Source organism: Fomitiporia mediterranea, assembly GCF_000271605.1.
Source record: "Fomitiporia mediterranea MF3/22 unplaced genomic scaffold FOMMEscaffold_1, whole genome shotgun sequence".
In the NCBI taxonomy this organism is placed as follows: Eukaryota; Fungi; Basidiomycota; class Agaricomycetes; order Hymenochaetales; family Hymenochaetaceae; genus Fomitiporia; species Fomitiporia mediterranea.
In genome coordinates, this window is record NW_006760386.1 from 2120599 (window position 1) to 2136067 (window position 15469).

At 44.1% G+C, this 15469-nt stretch overlaps 7 protein-coding genes across 7 annotated transcripts; 3 read left to right on the forward strand and 4 right to left on the reverse strand.

The window, feature by feature from the left end:
* Positions 1-4: 4 nt before the first annotated feature.
* FOMMEDRAFT_74814 (Aldo/keto reductase) lies at positions 5-1245 on the reverse strand (the record flags this gene model as incomplete). Its single annotated transcript, XM_007261684.1, has 8 exons — positions 5-161; positions 231-280; positions 342-470; positions 538-604; positions 669-792; positions 855-935; positions 1011-1102; positions 1166-1245. The coding sequence occupies 8 exons, from the start codon at positions 1243-1245 to the stop codon at positions 5-7; spliced, it is 780 nt and encodes a 259-aa protein (XP_007261746.1).
* Positions 1246-1690: 445 nt separating this feature from the next.
* On the reverse strand, positions 1691-3013 carry FOMMEDRAFT_150346 (uncharacterized protein; the record flags this gene model as incomplete). The annotated part of the gene is made up of 1 exon (XM_007261685.1): positions 1691-3013. The coding sequence occupies one exon, from the start codon at positions 3011-3013 to the stop codon at positions 1691-1693; it is 1323 nt and encodes a 440-aa protein (XP_007261747.1).
* A 1017-nt stretch (positions 3014-4030) lies between these two features.
* Positions 4031-5483, forward strand: FOMMEDRAFT_150347 (uncharacterized protein; the record flags this gene model as incomplete). Its single annotated transcript, XM_007261686.1, has 5 exons — positions 4031-4199; positions 4292-4660; positions 4722-5266; positions 5333-5359; positions 5421-5483. The coding sequence occupies 5 exons, from the start codon at positions 4031-4033 to the stop codon at positions 5481-5483; spliced, it is 1173 nt and encodes a 390-aa protein (XP_007261748.1).
* Positions 5484-5636: 153 nt separating this feature from the next.
* FOMMEDRAFT_150348 (uncharacterized protein) lies at positions 5637-6147 on the reverse strand (the record flags this gene model as incomplete). Its single annotated transcript, XM_007261687.1, has 2 exons — positions 5637-5846; positions 6007-6147. 2 exons carry the CDS (start codon positions 6145-6147, stop codon positions 5637-5639), a joined length of 351 nt encoding a protein of 116 aa, XP_007261749.1.
* Positions 6148-6337: 190 nt separating this feature from the next.
* On the forward strand, positions 6338-8781 carry FOMMEDRAFT_25073 (beta-glucan synthesis-associated; the record flags this gene model as incomplete). Its single annotated transcript, XM_007261688.1, has 8 exons — positions 6338-6808; positions 6864-7299; positions 7325-7560; positions 7610-7824; positions 7880-8357; positions 8413-8602; positions 8658-8713; positions 8767-8781. The coding sequence occupies 8 exons, from the start codon at positions 6338-6340 to the stop codon at positions 8779-8781; spliced, it is 2097 nt and encodes a 698-aa protein (XP_007261750.1).
* A 1365-nt stretch (positions 8782-10146) lies between these two features.
* On the forward strand, positions 10147-11873 carry FOMMEDRAFT_101229 (Aldo/keto reductase). Its single transcript, XM_007261689.1, has 8 exons — positions 10147-10318; positions 10601-10692; positions 10765-10845; positions 10924-11047; positions 11135-11201; positions 11264-11392; positions 11443-11492; positions 11550-11873. Exons 1-8 carry the CDS (start codon positions 10173-10175, stop codon positions 11704-11706), a joined length of 846 nt encoding a protein of 281 aa, XP_007261751.1. The 5' UTR covers positions 10147-10172; the 3' UTR covers positions 11707-11873.
* A 414-nt stretch (positions 11874-12287) lies between these two features.
* On the reverse strand, positions 12288-14036 carry FOMMEDRAFT_25075 (kinase-like protein; the record flags this gene model as incomplete). Its single annotated transcript, XM_007261690.1, has 8 exons — positions 12288-12593; positions 12656-12732; positions 12791-12963; positions 13057-13170; positions 13228-13323; positions 13373-13635; positions 13690-13881; positions 13938-14036. 8 exons carry the CDS (start codon positions 14034-14036, stop codon positions 12288-12290), a joined length of 1320 nt encoding a protein of 439 aa, XP_007261752.1.
* Positions 14037-15469: the final 1433 nt, after the last annotated feature.

Genomic DNA, 15469 nt, shown 5'->3' on the forward strand with positions numbered 1-15469 from the left:
GCATTCACAAGCAATCCACAGGATTCCATGTTATGCACCCGTCTCTACCTTTGTCAAGTCTGTCAAGCTTAGCCATATCCTCGTCAGAAAGCGAGAAGTCAAATATATTAGCATTCGAAATTACTCTATCTGGGTTGGCCGATTTTGGAAGAGGGACGAAACTGTTGCGCAGAATGTCGGATACATCTAAGCGACAAAAAGAAAGACGCAAATGGAATGGAAGGGCTTACCCGTGCTGGAGCGACCACCTAATTAGGACCTGCGCAGGCGTTCTTCCAGTCTAGGACATCAGAATCGACAGGATTAATATTAATCATGCACAAGTAAAGGAAGATGCATACACTTTGCGAGACTTCCTGGATGACTGGATGAGAGAAGTCGCCACGGATCAAAGGGCAGTAAGCCTGGATGACAATCTCCCGAGCATGACAATACTCGACAATCGGTTTTTGTTGGCAGAAGGGGTGCAGCTACGTTCACAGAATCGACTCCTAATATATTCATATATTCCGCCACAAGTAACAAATCAGAACCAACCTCAATCTGGTTCACAGCGGGTGTCTCCAACTCAGCCAATCTAATCTCTTCAAGGTGGTGAATACCACTGACGCGAAGTCAGTCCGGGTAAAGTAAATGACGGTCAACTCGGGTAGGCCAAGTCTACTTACTAATTGGAAACACCGACAGTTTCGATCTTTCCAGCATTACGTTTCTCAAGTAATGCGCGATAGGTCTGAAGGCGCTTCTCGGTACCGGATAGAGCAGAGTGTATTAAGTAGAGATCAATGTATGCTGTTGTTCCGAATGTGTAAGGGGTCTTCGCACTTCAATGCACGTTATTTAAGAGGCCTCACAGGATTGGAACTTTGCAAGTGATTCCTCAACATGAGCCAAAGTTGAGTCATATCCGTGTTCTGGATGGTAAATCTTAGTAGCTGTGTCAAGAGAATATGGATCAATTTAGTGAATCTTTTCGGTCTAGAAATATTGATGGTTAATTGGTCACTCACTAACGAAGATATTTTCTCTCGGGATCCCACTTTCTCGCACCACACGACCAACTTCAACCTCATTATGATAATACTCAGCTGTGTCGATGTGCCTACAAACAGCGTCAGTAAATTAACTAAAGAAATATGGGAAAATGCTGAGGTATGGTCTTCACCGATATCCATGTTTCAATGCAGTACAACACGCCGGATAACAATCATCATTTTCAAATACTCCAAGTCCCAGGATCGGCATTTCATATCCGGAGCGAAGCTTGATCGTGGACTGAAGGGAGAGGTTCTCACAAGAGAAAGCCATCTTGTATAAGGGGGTGTGGTGACCGAATACGGGATAAAAGTGACTTATTGCGATATGAAAGGCAGGGAATAAGTCATTGCACGTGTTGTGCTTACATATTCGAGGGGCCTAATGACTTGAATATAGGGTGAAGGGAGCGTGTATATTGAATAGAAGAGTGCTAAAAATGTACATGGTAAGGAAAGCACGGTCCGGCCGAAATGGAAAGATAGCTAAAAACATGATGGAAACAGTGCAGGAAAAGAGCGACTCAAGTGAAACATTGTTTGAATAGAGAAACTCCAAGGGAACAAAACAGAGCTGGACAAGGAAGAGAGCCGTTTCAAATGGAACATCTCTAAGATGACAGAGTTAGGGATTTGATCCACAAACCCGGTATACTTTACATATTGACTGTCGAGCCGAGCTCCTTGGCCCTCTTGCGCGTAAGAATGGGATCTGTGCGCACGTAGCCCCTGGAAGGCGAATATACAGCTCCTACAGTTCGCCTGCCACGGCGACTGCTGTTAGGAAGTCTGGGCGTCCCGTCTTCATCGTACTCATATTCAGTGAGTGGACTGCATTCGCGGCCGAATCCAGAAACTTTCGGATAGTTAAACGTAGGCTCGACAACTGTATCATCGCTACCATGAAAATAACCGTTCGATCTGGCTTTGGATGGCGACTCAAAAAGAGGCGTCTGGGGTAAGTCATCATCTAGTCCAAGAGGCCTAGTCATAACTTCATCTTCAAGGAGACTTTCATGTCCATGTATAAAATACGGGTTCGGACCAGGGACGGGCATGGGCGTGGCAACAGGGGACAGGAAGGCGTCGCTCATATGCTCGATCTTTACCATATCTGTTATTGGATCAAGTTTGAGTTGATGACGTTCAGAATGGACCGACTTGACACCGTTCGCCATGGACTGACCCGCCCCTCCTCTAGCCGTCCCACCATGGCCCGACCTACTCTGGCCGGAAGTCACTTCATCTTTCAAGGCTTTATCCGCGTATGCCCATGTTTCGAAGTCGAACTGAGCCCTGGAAGAAGTGGAATACGCCCTGTATGAGTTATCAACCTCACCATAGGGGGTACATCCGCGTGAGGAAAGTGAGGGAGGGACCATATATACACTCGGACTCGGGGAGTCGTACCGAGCATCTCCATCGTTCGATAACAAGTCACGACTCATGAACCGGACGCCTTCAGGCATGCTCGATATGTCAAGGCGTCGTCCGAGCGCATCGACGCACTGTGCGACAATCCTCGCTTGTGCAGCGGCGTTGACTCCTGGATCCTCGCAATCAAATACTCGTGTGCCAGCTTGCTGATATTGGTAGTACTTGGAATTCGAGTCGGCGTGTCCAAACGATGCTGGTGCCTCGGTCGAGATTCCCGACAAATTAGACATGGCCTTGGCCTTTATCCTGGAACAGTTAGACGTCGATTCGGCAAGTTGGCTGGGGGTAACGATTTTCGTAGAAGCCTCTGATCCTGGATGAGGCATAACAGGAGCTGGATAGTTCGGCATGTGACGCGTCCAGTGGTTGATACCCATTGAGCCGGACGTCACCGTTGACTGTGAACCAGCACGGCCGCGAGTGCATGGCTGCGCGATGTTCTTCGGGGGCGTCAAAGACACAGAGGAATCACCTCGAGGTTGAGCACGAGAATTGGCTTGTGCCTTTGCCTGTGACCTCGTTTGTCTAGCACTGGACGACATTCTTGATCCTGTTGGGCCTGTGAGCTACAAGTGCGACGTCAAAAAGGTTATATCACGCACAAGTTTCTTGGAATGTTAGAATATTGAAAGATAGTAGCGTTGTTGAGAGTCAGATAGAAAAGATCTTGTGCCTTTGCTGACGGGCTCCTGTCCTCGTTGTTCTGGGCCAAAGCAACTCGCCATCTTATTTAAATAATGCTGTTGAACCCGGCCACGAAGTAAGCCTCAAGCCACTTGGTATGTTTGGTTCCCATTTACGAAGCCGCGCGCAATTTTCCTGGAAAATTTGTCGTGGCCTGTAGATCTATAATTCGACTAGCGCTATAGCTTAGCAGGAATTCGGTCCAAGCACAGAAGAAGTCAATTCAGACTTCTTATAAGATCAAAGTACCACATCAGATAAGCCGGCCCCATTGTTTACCAGTTAAAAGACAACAATGGCAGCGAGTTAAGCGAGCCTAGGTGGTTCAGCCACTTCACAGCGAGGTAGGCACCATTCAAAGAGTGTTCGTTACAAGATACAAGTTACGGAGTTGACGAGTCATGGTCGTCTGAGTGGCAGAAAAATCTTGGTATAAGTTTTGAAGTTTCCTTCTTTTTGATTTTATGAACCTCAGGGGAAGCAGCAATTATCCATAGCCCAAATGGTGGCCGAGTTGATGGGTGAGAATAGGAGAACTCACTAGGCCGAGCGGACAAAGCGGGTAAACAAAGGTTGGATTACAAAGCAAAAGTTACTGCGCTTGGAACTTTGCGGTTATTCTCCATCTTCCCAACGGACACAACCGATGGGTTCTCGACTCCCAATTTCTCATTCACATACGTGTGGGCGGTGAACACATCGTGCTTCTGCATCAACATCGTCATGTGCCTGCGTACAAGATTAGAAGTGTGTTATCGAATTACGGGACGTCTAGACAGAGCAGGGGTTTAAAAGGTCCGGTCCGATAAACTCTGTGCAACGCAAATACTGTAAAGTGCTCTTTATCTCCTTTCTCACTTCTTTCAACGTGCGCTATGCCTGAGGCAACTGCCATCCCATCATTTCCTCTCTTGCAAACTGTCCACCTGAGGGAATGTGATGCCGATTTTGCTTATATCGATTCTGGCGTGCCTGGTTTGGGTGCCACTACTCGAGAGGACTACACAACGGTAGTTTGCATACATGGACATACACATCACGCTCGTAAGGCGCCTCTTTATAATCAAATCGCTGCTATATTCCTGCCATTTACAGCTTGACATCAATCTAATATGTTGCTTATAACGTCCTTTTAGAGACGTTTACGCGTCTATTTGCTCCTGCATCACAGAGGAATCTCCGCATCATTGCGCTTAATCGAAGGGATTACGTTGGGTCGACACCTTTCAGTAAATCTGAAATCGCACAGTTAGACACAACGGATGAGCCGAAGCATCAGCAGTTCCTTTACGACCGAGGGCGAGAAATCGCGTATTTTCTTCTATGGGTTATAAATGAATTGAAAATTCCGCCTGCAAGAAATGATGGAAAATCGGGCGGATTGGCTCTGCTTGGCTGGTCTCTAGGGAATATTACTTCCTTTGCTTTTCTGGCAAACTTGGCGCGGTATCCAATGGAGGTTGTCGAAACGCTCGACGCGTATCTCAGACATTTCTTTGTTTACGGTATGTGAAGCTTGACTGTGTGTTGGTTTATCTTCGTCATTATTCATGCTTAGTCCGTTAGAGGCCGTATTTCAATTTCTTGGTTTCCCTGTGCCGCCAGGAGCGTACCATCCGTTGTGGGACGACAGCATTCCGAAAGAGCAAAAAGCATATGAGATCGACGTATGGTTCTCGTCATATTTCCAACATCCTTATTTCTCTCGACTTCCCACTACTCGCACTCGAGATTTAGATTCGTTGCAACTTCGAATACCGTCAAATCCAGCCAGACCGCCGACAATCGCAAATAAAACCACGGCGGATGATGATGCGACCAAGGACCTTGTCCCAGGAGCACGCTCGGAGATGTACTTCTTCACCAAGTTTCGAGACGGAACGTTGCATAAGCAATACGAAGCTGCACTCATATCCGAGAACACGACTCGATCTGGGCCCTCGCGTTTCCTGTTACCAAATTTGAGTGTGAGTGTAGTGGATGGATCAGAGACTGTGTGGAATATCATATGGGCCGGTTGGGAGGTTGAGAAGAATATTGAGAAGTGGAAAGTAACTGGTGCAGAAGTTCGACCGCTTAAATTTATCACGATCGAAGGATCAAATCATTTCGTGAGTTTTCCCCTCGTATGATGATTATTTATTTATATCACTGTCTTATCACTTACTGTCTTTTAGCTTCTCTGGGACGATCCAGAGCTCCTTGTTAAAACGTTGGCTAAGTGTCTGACTGGGCAAAAAAGTTTATTATAGATAGCGGCATTAGCGGTTACGAATGATCGGAGTTTGCCCTGCGGGCAAACGCTTCTGGAGCAACGATCGCATATAACTTATTATAAGGACCGACGATGAAAACGCCTAATTTGGGGCAAATAACTGGCACCTGACAAGGTCTGGAGGGAACATCGGGTGCCAATTCACTTCGACGAGTGTTTGGCTGAGTACGTCTGTAGTCAGGGATAAAAATAGCAAGTCGAGTAGATTACGACAGAACAGCGTCACTGACACTGGATACGCTTGTCCGGCCCGTTACGGTCGACGTGCATGAGGCTGCGCAGGACCAGAGAGCCGCTAGGCCGCGTTTGATATAGGATAGGGCCGTTAGGTACGCATGCTTGTGCAACGTTTTAGAGGCGCCGCCTTTCTCGACAAAATGATTGTCTGCAAGAAGGATCCCACTGCTATCGTAGTCCTACGGTAGTACAGTACGGACCAAGCCGTGAGTGTCGGAGAACCAGATTTAGGAATCACGCATGAAAATAAAGTTAAGGAAAACATCCGACGCCAAGCCCGTCACGATCCGCGCCCGCATCTGTGCGACTTTCATTTATTCATTTGTGCTACATTGTAACCTGCAAGGGGAGTCGCCTCTCCTGCATCTGCACAGCATACCACCTCAGACTTGCCAGGCGGGGCGAGTTTGCGGGGAATAAAATACCTCCTTCGACGGGCGAGAAATAAAATATTTGTGGAATAAACAAGAGGGCCGACATCTTATGACAAGCAGACTATAGAATCGAAGTGGAAATATGAAATAGGTTCCCACACGGGCAATTGCTTGTCTCCTCGCTCCCGTCCCTTATCCCTCCCGTCGCTCTTCTTTCCTTTCTTCTCCCACCTTCTCTCCCTCACAACAACCAGCGGCGAGGACGACACGGGTATCGTTGTCGACACCGACACACCATGTCCGAGCAGAACGAGAGCCAGTCCTCGTCGCCCCCGTCCTCTGATGAGCTCTCGTCTGCACCTTTTGCACCTGTACAAACACCCGTTCCTTCCTCCCCCGTCTCACCTACAGGCAATTCCGACGTACCGCTGCTTTCGACTCAGCAAAATACACCTTGGATGCGCTCCTCATACATCAGCTCACCGCTCAATCCGAATCAGCAACTGACATCGCGTTCTCGGCCCGTCAGTCGCGGCAGCGCGTATTTTTCGCGTATTATGTCGGAAGAGTCGGCTGCCTTTGGTGTAGCAAATGGTTCCGTCGGGAGTGCAGCTGGACAGCGGGGTTCCATGCTGCTGTATCGACTGGCCTCAGACGACGATCAGGCGCTTACCGTGCCCAATCGGCGCGCGTCATTTGGCTCTGACAGCGCGCTCTCCTTTGATGGCAAATATCCATCTGGCACACCACGCGGCATGATTCCCTACGTGAGTCGCAATTACTACACTATGACAGTACATCTTGTCCTGACCAAACCTTCAGGTGTATGACCCTGAGGTGGAGGAAGCTGGGAAGCTCGATGCGGACGACGAGCTTCACAACTTAGACGACCCGAAATTCGCCTGGTCATGGCGTGGTATTGCAAATTTCGGTCTCTTATTCGCCCTTATCACCGCCTTGCTCTGCCTCTTCATCCTGTACCCCGTTCTTGTCTTTGTCAAAAATAATCCAAGACTTCAGGCAATCGATAGCAACATTCATATCAATGGCACGGGTCAAAACCCCGTTTTCGCTGAGATGCCGGACCTTGTAGACACCGACACACCTGAGGATGCGAAGACGAGGACGGGATTCGATGGTAATTCATATACACTCGTATTCAGCGATGAGTTCAACAAGGAAGGGCGTACCTTCTACCCTGGCGACGATCCGTATTGGGAGGCTGTTGATCTCTGGTACTGGCCTACCTCGGACTTAGGTGCGCATATAACTAGCCACTGTAGTCAAGAAGGCGTTGCAGGGTACTGACGTTTCCTTAGAATGGTATGACCCCTCGAACGCATTCACTCGCGACGGCAATCTCGTCTTGCTCGTTGAGAATGTCCAAGATCCCACGGACAACCATGGCTTGCAGTTCCGTTCAGCGATGATCCAGAGCTGGAACAAGTTTTGTTTTACCAAAGGGTACTTTGAGGTTAGAATAAGTTTACCGGGTCCAAATGAAGAAACATCAGGATACGTGAGTGAATGTATCATTAGAGAAGGCTGTTCCCTTGACATTCGTATAGTGGCCCGGTGCTTGGACTATGGGGAACCTTGGGAGACCGGGATACGGCGCATCAACGGATGGAATGTGGCCGTACACATATAATTCTTGTGATGTTGGCACATTCCCGAATCAGACGTACGCGAATTTATCTGGACCAGCAGCAGCACTCCATACAGACCAAGGGCGAGATAAGTATAACTTTGAGCTGTCGTGGCTTACTGGACAACGGCTATCGTATGTGTGGTTAATATAAACGGACAAAATAACTTTTTAATTTCACTGCGTCTAGTGCTTGCACTTGTTCTGACGAAGATCACGCAGGTCCTTCAAACAACTTTGGACGCGGTGCTCCAGAGATTGATGCCCTCGAGGCACAAAAGAACAAGCTCGGTCCTGGAGCAAAAGTCTCCCAGTCTGCTCAGTTCGCACCATTCTCACATGATTATTTCTATGGTAACGACACCACAGACAAGTTCGAGATTTTCGACATTTCTGTTACTCAGCCAAATACATACCATGGAAGCGCAGTTCAGCAGGCAGTATCTGGATTGACAGACCTTCCAGCAGATATGTTCAATGGGACTGGTGGACAGTTTTACACTGTCGGGTTTGAATATTGGACAGATCCTGCACATCCGGAACAAGGATATATAACTTGGCAAGTCAATGGGAAGCAGACATTGCGTATGGGTGCAGATGCTGTACCCGAGGATCCATTGCCTCTCGGAAGTGGTGTAGGACGACGTCTGATTCCTGAAGAGCCAATGGTACATCTTTTAACTTTCTTTGGCGTCTTTTCTCTTATTTCTTTTTTCGCAATAGTCGATTATCCTCAACTTGGCGATCTCAGAATCATTCCAGACAGTTGATCTGACGACGATGACGTTCCCAAATGAAATGCATGTTGACTACGTCCGCGTTTACCAGCGGGACGGAGAAACAAATATCGGATGTTCGCCAGACGGGTACCCAACAGAAGATTACATTTTGAAGCACGCGGAAGCGTACAGCAGTACGTTTTTGCAACTCTTTCACCGTCTGCTGTATCCTAACTGTGTTATCTGTAGACCCGAATTTGACGACTTGGCAACAAGCAGGCTTTACGAGACCGAGGAATAGTTTGGTACGCTATCGCTCTTTTCTACAGGCGAATGGAATTCTGACTGTCGTTCGTAGTATGATGGCTGCTAGAAATCGTTAGAGCCGGACCGTATTTGAACTTTTCTTATCTATGTGCAACCGAACTTCCCTGCATGCAGTCTGACTACCCTCTCGCTTCCGTCTCTTGTGTTTCGCCCGCAACGCTCGCTCCCTGTTCTCCTCCGACCCCCCTCTTATCGCGCATTCGTAACTTGCCATCATGCCATCAGACACCTGGTCGTCTCCGCATACGACATCCCGACCATTCCATGCATTCCATCTCTCGTTCGCGGACTTCTATTTATGTAGCCCGCGCGCGGCCGTTGGCATCACCGTCATCGTCTGATTATTCGTCATCATCAGCGTCATTCTGCTCTGCAACCTGATATCATCATTTCAAACTTGCATTCACTTCACATCCCCTTTTAGTTTTCCTCTTTCCTCACTTTCTTCAGACTTTCATTCAGGAGTGTTTTTTTTTGTCTGTATGTATACACGAACTCTCATCACGAACCTCAGAAACTATTTTAAAGAAGAGGTTCTAGTGCTTCTTTCTTCTTTCTAGTTCTTGAGCGGGCTGTCATAATGACGGTTCCACTCGTACGCTCCTTTCTTATTTCAATGTTTGCTTTGTCGTGCTTTTTTTATATAAATCGGATAACAAGTTACTTTAGCGCGAACGCTGTGGTCTTTCTTAATCCCCTCCTCCCCTCGTTACCCTTCCTATTCCCTTTTACCCTTCCTCCCCTCTTAGTGTCTCTTCTATTCCCTATCACCGCAGTGTAAAAGGACTTCTTCTTTCCTCATATATCCGGTATTCGTTTGATATCATTAACTTCTTCTGGTTCTCGGTCTCGAAATGTACTTTTTTTAGTTTTTAGTTCTCGGTTCTCTTTCTGGGCTCGACTTTCTTTTTCTAAAAATTAAATCTCTCATCCCTCATTCTTTTCTTCTTTTGCACCTTCATTTTTGATTTGATTGCTTTCAAATCGGTATGTCACGAATAATTCTTCGCTTGATATTGTTCGTGATGTTGCTGATGCCATTGAAAGCATCTTCTCTAAGGTAGAAGTGGAGATTACAATACTGTGTCATACTGATAGTGCGTTTGATATGGTGGGCGCTGGATGATTCAGTATTACAATTCACTCACTTCACTATTTTTTATTGATTATACCTACATTGTTGTGGAAATAATAAGAATGACATTTCTCTAAAAATGTCCAATCCTATCAGATAAATGTGCATACAAGTCGTAAATTACACGTGAATATATACGCGTGTTTACGCATGAGAGATTTCAATAGACTTACTCAGCACAAAGTTGCAAGTCGGCTACTCTCAACCAAGCAAAGTTACAAACCATTACCATTGTTATCTACTTATCCACCATTAGTCGTCTACTAAGCCGTTTCGCGTTCCAGCAATTGAGGAAGTCGACGATGCCTGGAGTGCAAGCTGGGCAGCTGACGCTTCAGTCAACTGTGAAGCTCTCGTCGGGGTACGACATGCCCGTACTGGGATTGGGAGTGTACCAGAATTATGCGTGTATTCCTGCTTGTGAGGCTGCGCTGAGACATGGATATAGGTATGTGTATTTGTTGATTTATTTCCCTAAACCTTCCTTTTTTGTCTTTGTGTTTCTTTTATTCAAGAGTTTGTGGTGGAGGGTGGAGGAAGCGAAGGTGTATTCTGGGTGGAGTATCGAGAAGATAGAAACAAGAAGCTAGTTTGGCCTGATTTCGGTTCCTAATTTTGATCTCGGGTCTGCACTTATCTTTCCCGAATACTCCACCTTCACTCAATTGTACCCATCCGATTACTGACTTTCTTTTTGCATAAACTGAAATCTGACGGATTAACCGGAAAGACTCATCGACACCGCTCAGATGTATAGGAACGAAGCGGATGTAGGGAGAGCTGTGAAAGACAGCGGGATTCCTCGTGAAGAAATCTACATTAGTACGTGTCTTGTAACACTCATTGATCAACATCACGCTTCTGTTCTTCTCTGTCTTACCTTTCTTCTATTAGCTACGAAGATCTCGCAAAAATCGCATGGATACGACTCGACACTATCTGTCGTCGAGGAATCTTTGAGTAAACTAGGAGTCTGTATGTCGATGTTCCGTTTCACCTCCACTCAAATTGATGTTAACTTTGCTAACGGGGTTATGAAATTTCAATTGGCAGCTTATATTGACTTGTACCTGATCCATAGTCCACTCTCGGGAAGGGAAAACAGACTTGCGACCTATCGTGCCCTACTTGAACGACGGGATGCAGGGAAGATACGGAGCGTTGGAGTCTCTAATTAGTAGGTTTATTCCGACTTTTGAAGTCATCGCCTTACGCTTCATACAAATTTTCCTTACTACTTTCGATTTATTGGTTGTCTTTCCAGTGGTGTGCGTCATCTCGAAGAGTTACACGAAGCAGGTTTAGAGACTCCGAGTGTGAATCAAATCGAGGTACGTTTATTTCCATTATTTCCATTATTGAAAAAATTTCTACGACTTGCTTTTTTCTATAGTTGCATCCATTCTGCCAACAGAAGGACATTGTCGAATATTGCACGCAGCGCGGAATCGTGGTTCAAGCATACTGTCCTCTCATCCGTGCAGACTTCTCCAGTCCCATACTGCAACGGGTTGCAAAGAATGTGCGTCGAATTGCTTTGCCTTATATGATTTGACTTAATGCTTCATGTAGGTGAACAAGGACCCTGCACAAGTTCTCGTTCGTTGGTCTCTCCAGCGCGGGTATGTTAATCTCTACTCTCTACTCTGTATACGGATTGATATATATTTCGCGATCAGATTTGTTCCACTCCCCAAATCATCGGTGCCAGAACGCGTAGTCTCAAACGCGAATGTTTTCGACTTAACACTATCAGACAGTGATATGGCAATGCTCGACGCATTAGACAAAGGCTCTGCAGGGGCAGTCTCTTGGAACCCTGTCAATGCACCCTGACATACCTTTGTAAGATGAGTACAGGATAGCCTGGCCTTTACGCTATTTAGTTGAACAGAGTGTCACCAGGAGGAAATTGACGTGTAGGATTGTCAGGATATATATATGCTTGTTGTACATTATGTATACCGTGTTGAAATAGTACAGCTATTCTTCAGGAAATGAAAGTGAGTGAAATACACAGCCAATGGTTATCCTGGTTACTACATGTGAAATCTTTGATGTTCGCTAATTTTCCGAAGTCAGAGACGTGGAGTCGTCTGGTACACACTTGTTGCATGAACAGTAGTCGAGAATGATTCACCTGGATGGGAACTATACATACATGCTGACGAGATATAAATATATGTGTGTATTCAAATAATATGTTGACAAAGCATTCACAGAGAATATGAGATAGGTCTCAATAACAAGATATCTGTGTTATTTATCCAATTAATGATACTAGTATGATCCTTCTCTGGCACTATGAAGTAAGACATACGTAACACACTTTTAAATGGTTACTTTAGTACACAAAACATTGCAATGAACGGTGCTGACTTTAATTACTCTGGCCAGAAGGTATCCTTGATTTTGCATTACTCTTTTGCCTTCTGAATCGGACCACTGGCTCGAGGGCTGTTCTCCTTCTTGCTTGCCTTGTGATGATCAGAACCTTGCTGTTCCTGAGGTGTAGCTGTGGACTGTCGCACTTGATTTTGCCTATTTGAATCTTTCTTATCACCGTCCTGATTGCTGTTTCCATTCTTCGCTGCTGGTTTTTTTGGAACGCTAGAAGGTGTTGCACTATTATTCGAAGAACCCGAATTCTTCCTGCTTTGAAGCTGCCAGAGACTGTTCGAAAATGACTCGTGAAGTGACCGCGAGTGTAGTGACCTAAACCACTATTGCGAATACTCAGTACCAATTTGCTTGTAAACGAGACCCAAATATTGGAGGGACCTACTCGGTGCTGTAATGCATTGTGAGCGTTTATTCTGCTTCCAGGATCTTCCTTAAGCAGCCTTTTAATGAGATCTTTGCCTTCCGGCAAGTGTATCAGCCCAGCAATTGAGTGAGTGTGGGTACTGTGCTATCCTACCTTCTTGTGAGATATTGTTGTACTGTTTCAGCTTAAGCTCGAGTTTATCATCTAAATGATTCTTGTACTTTTCCATGAACAGAATAGTCTTGTTGTCGTATCCTGGATTCGATTGCCTTTCATTCGGCCCGAATGGGTGAAAATTAATAGTCAGCACATCAAACATCACCAGTCTTTCCGGCAGTTATTAGAACCAGATCATGTCGAGACGAATTCGCACTTTATAAGCTTTTATACCAATCCTGGAACGGACGTGTGACACTTACCCTAAACTCCAGATATCTGATTTACGCTCGACATTACCATTAATTGCTTCCGGTGGGCGATACACATTTGTCCCGGCGTTGAACTCGACGGATTTGCCTTTGCAGCGACACGATCTGGTGTATTAATATCCTCTAGTCAAACATATAGATTATACAGATTTAATGACGCACAGACCAAAATCTCCTATCTTTGCAATCATGCCAAATCCAGATCTGTCATTAATCTTCACAGGATCTGTGATTAACGATAGAAGAATGTTTTCTGGCCTGGGAAGAAATTGACAGCTATGTATATGTGAAATAATTCCAAACTTACTTCATGTCCCTGTAGAACAAATTATTCTTGTGGAGATGGTACAACCCTCTAAGTATGTCCCTATACAGGAATGTGAATGCATCTATAGAGCACATATTCATAAATTTGTACCATACAAGCCACCTCACTTCATCTTCAGAAAGTGGGTTACCAACTTTTTGTCTATCTTTAGAATAGTCCCATAGGTCACCAAGATCAGCATATTCAAAGACAAACACAATGCGCTTTGTTTCAGGATCCTCGTATTCATCCAGGAATGAGATCTGTAGAAATTCGGGGTCAAGTTTACCTTTCATACAATGAAGACTTGAACTCACAATGTTTTCATGCCTGCCACTTTGCGAAACCGCCCTTAGCATTGTATGTTCTTTGGGGATGGCGTCCTTCTCATTGACGACTCCTGTGTCAGACGCAAGCTTCTTAACCTTTTGATCCTTTGCAGCCTGAGAATACTGCTCTTTGAAAATCTTAAGAGCAACTGACTTGTAAGTTTGAGTATCAACTCCTTCCTGTATTGAGTAAAAAATTATTGCTTTTGAAGAGAAAAGGACGGCGCTTCACATACATAGACCTCACCAAACGTCCCATAGCTGATCTTTCTGCCCTTTTCATACCGCTGCCGCTGATCAGTGATATTCTGGTTTGTATTGACTTTCCTACTCATTTTTCGTGTACACAACTACTACTTCAATGTCTATCACACCAGAACAAAGAGCAGAAGTGAGGAATGATCTGGCTTGTCGAGACTGTCTCAGGAGCAATATAAATGTAATGTGAGAGCTTTGCAGATTGCAACACGTAACAGTGTATTATATAACGCAGGGCGGTGCCAATTTTCCAACCCTTTGGGGTCAGTGCAAAGGTCGATGCGGGCATTCCCACGGCCTGCTGCGTGATGACCAAAGTGCATTTTCGTGACTAGAGTTTTGAATGCTTTCTTATAAATGTATCTCCTCTGTCCACAATCAATCAATCAATCAATAAAAATATTGAGATAATTCATAATATTTTAGTCCTCAGTCCTTTGAAACGAATTTTTGAAAAATCGGCTAGTTAGAAAGATATTCTTGTTTTAGTACAACTTTGTATAAAGAAATGCCTGTATTTCTGTAAATAAAAAGTTTAAAGAAAATCTGCTACAGGAAATTGTGGATCTAATAGATAGAAACATATTGGAGAAAACAAAAGTGAGATAATCAATATACTGTATATCTAGCTGAATTTTGAAGCATTTTTTCTTACAGTTTAGACTTATATATATATAGTCTAAATATATTCAGACACATTAATTCTATCCTATGCTTCCCTGTAAACAGAGCACCCTTTAACTTTGCCTGTCATTTAACTAATTTCTTGTAACTCATACTATTTTAAAATTTTGTGTATAAAGAGTACATACTATTATTATACTAAATATTTAATTATTTTGTTATTCTACTCTTAATAACTGTTAACAGAAAATCTAGAACACAAACTAAAGGTCTTGACACAGCCTAATAGTCTACTATATTTGGTAGGTATTACAACCCTACTCTAAAAATGTGTTCTGTGTGTCTTATAAGAAATACTACCTCTTACATACTTACAGTTAATACTTTTTGTGTACAGTCTGAGTAACAAGTATGTTTAGACTATTGTTACTTTATTCTCTCTAAATAATTAAAAAAAATTATACAGTACTATTTATTTATAACTATAATAGTTTTTATAGTGTTAGGATTCTATACTTTTCTCTTTTATCATTTTTACTTTCTTTTCTTTTCTTTATTTATAGTCTTTTATTTTTTATTTTACTAAATTCTAAAGTAAGAGATGAAAGACACAATTTAAGAGAGTCTTTTATACTTTTACACTTTATTATATATAACTTATATGTCTAACTAATTTTCTGTCTTCTTAATTAAGTAGTTACTATCTTTTTAATTATTATAAGCTTGTATTATACTCTTTAAGCTTATACAAGCTATTTATAAAACATTTCTTACTTTTTTTATTCCTTTTTACTTTTATATATTTTGTTTATTGTCTTACACTTTTATTATCCTCTTTATTTCATTTATAAGCCTTTTTATACTCTCTTTATTATAAATACTACTT

Excerpts from the sequence above, each read along its gene's own strand:
- FOMMEDRAFT_101229 (XM_007261689.1), top strand. The coding sequence starts at position 10,173 with ATGCCTGGAGTGCAAGCTGGGCAGCTGACGCTTCAGTCAACTGTGAAG. Across the intron at positions 10,846-10,923 it reads TTTGAGTAAACTAGGAGTCT|CTTATATTGACTTGTACCTG; the intron begins GTATGTCGATGT and ends TTCAATTGGCAG. Across the intron at positions 11,048-11,134 it reads AGCGTTGGAGTCTCTAATTA|TGGTGTGCGTCATCTCGAAG; the intron begins GTAGGTTTATTC and ends TTGTCTTTCCAG.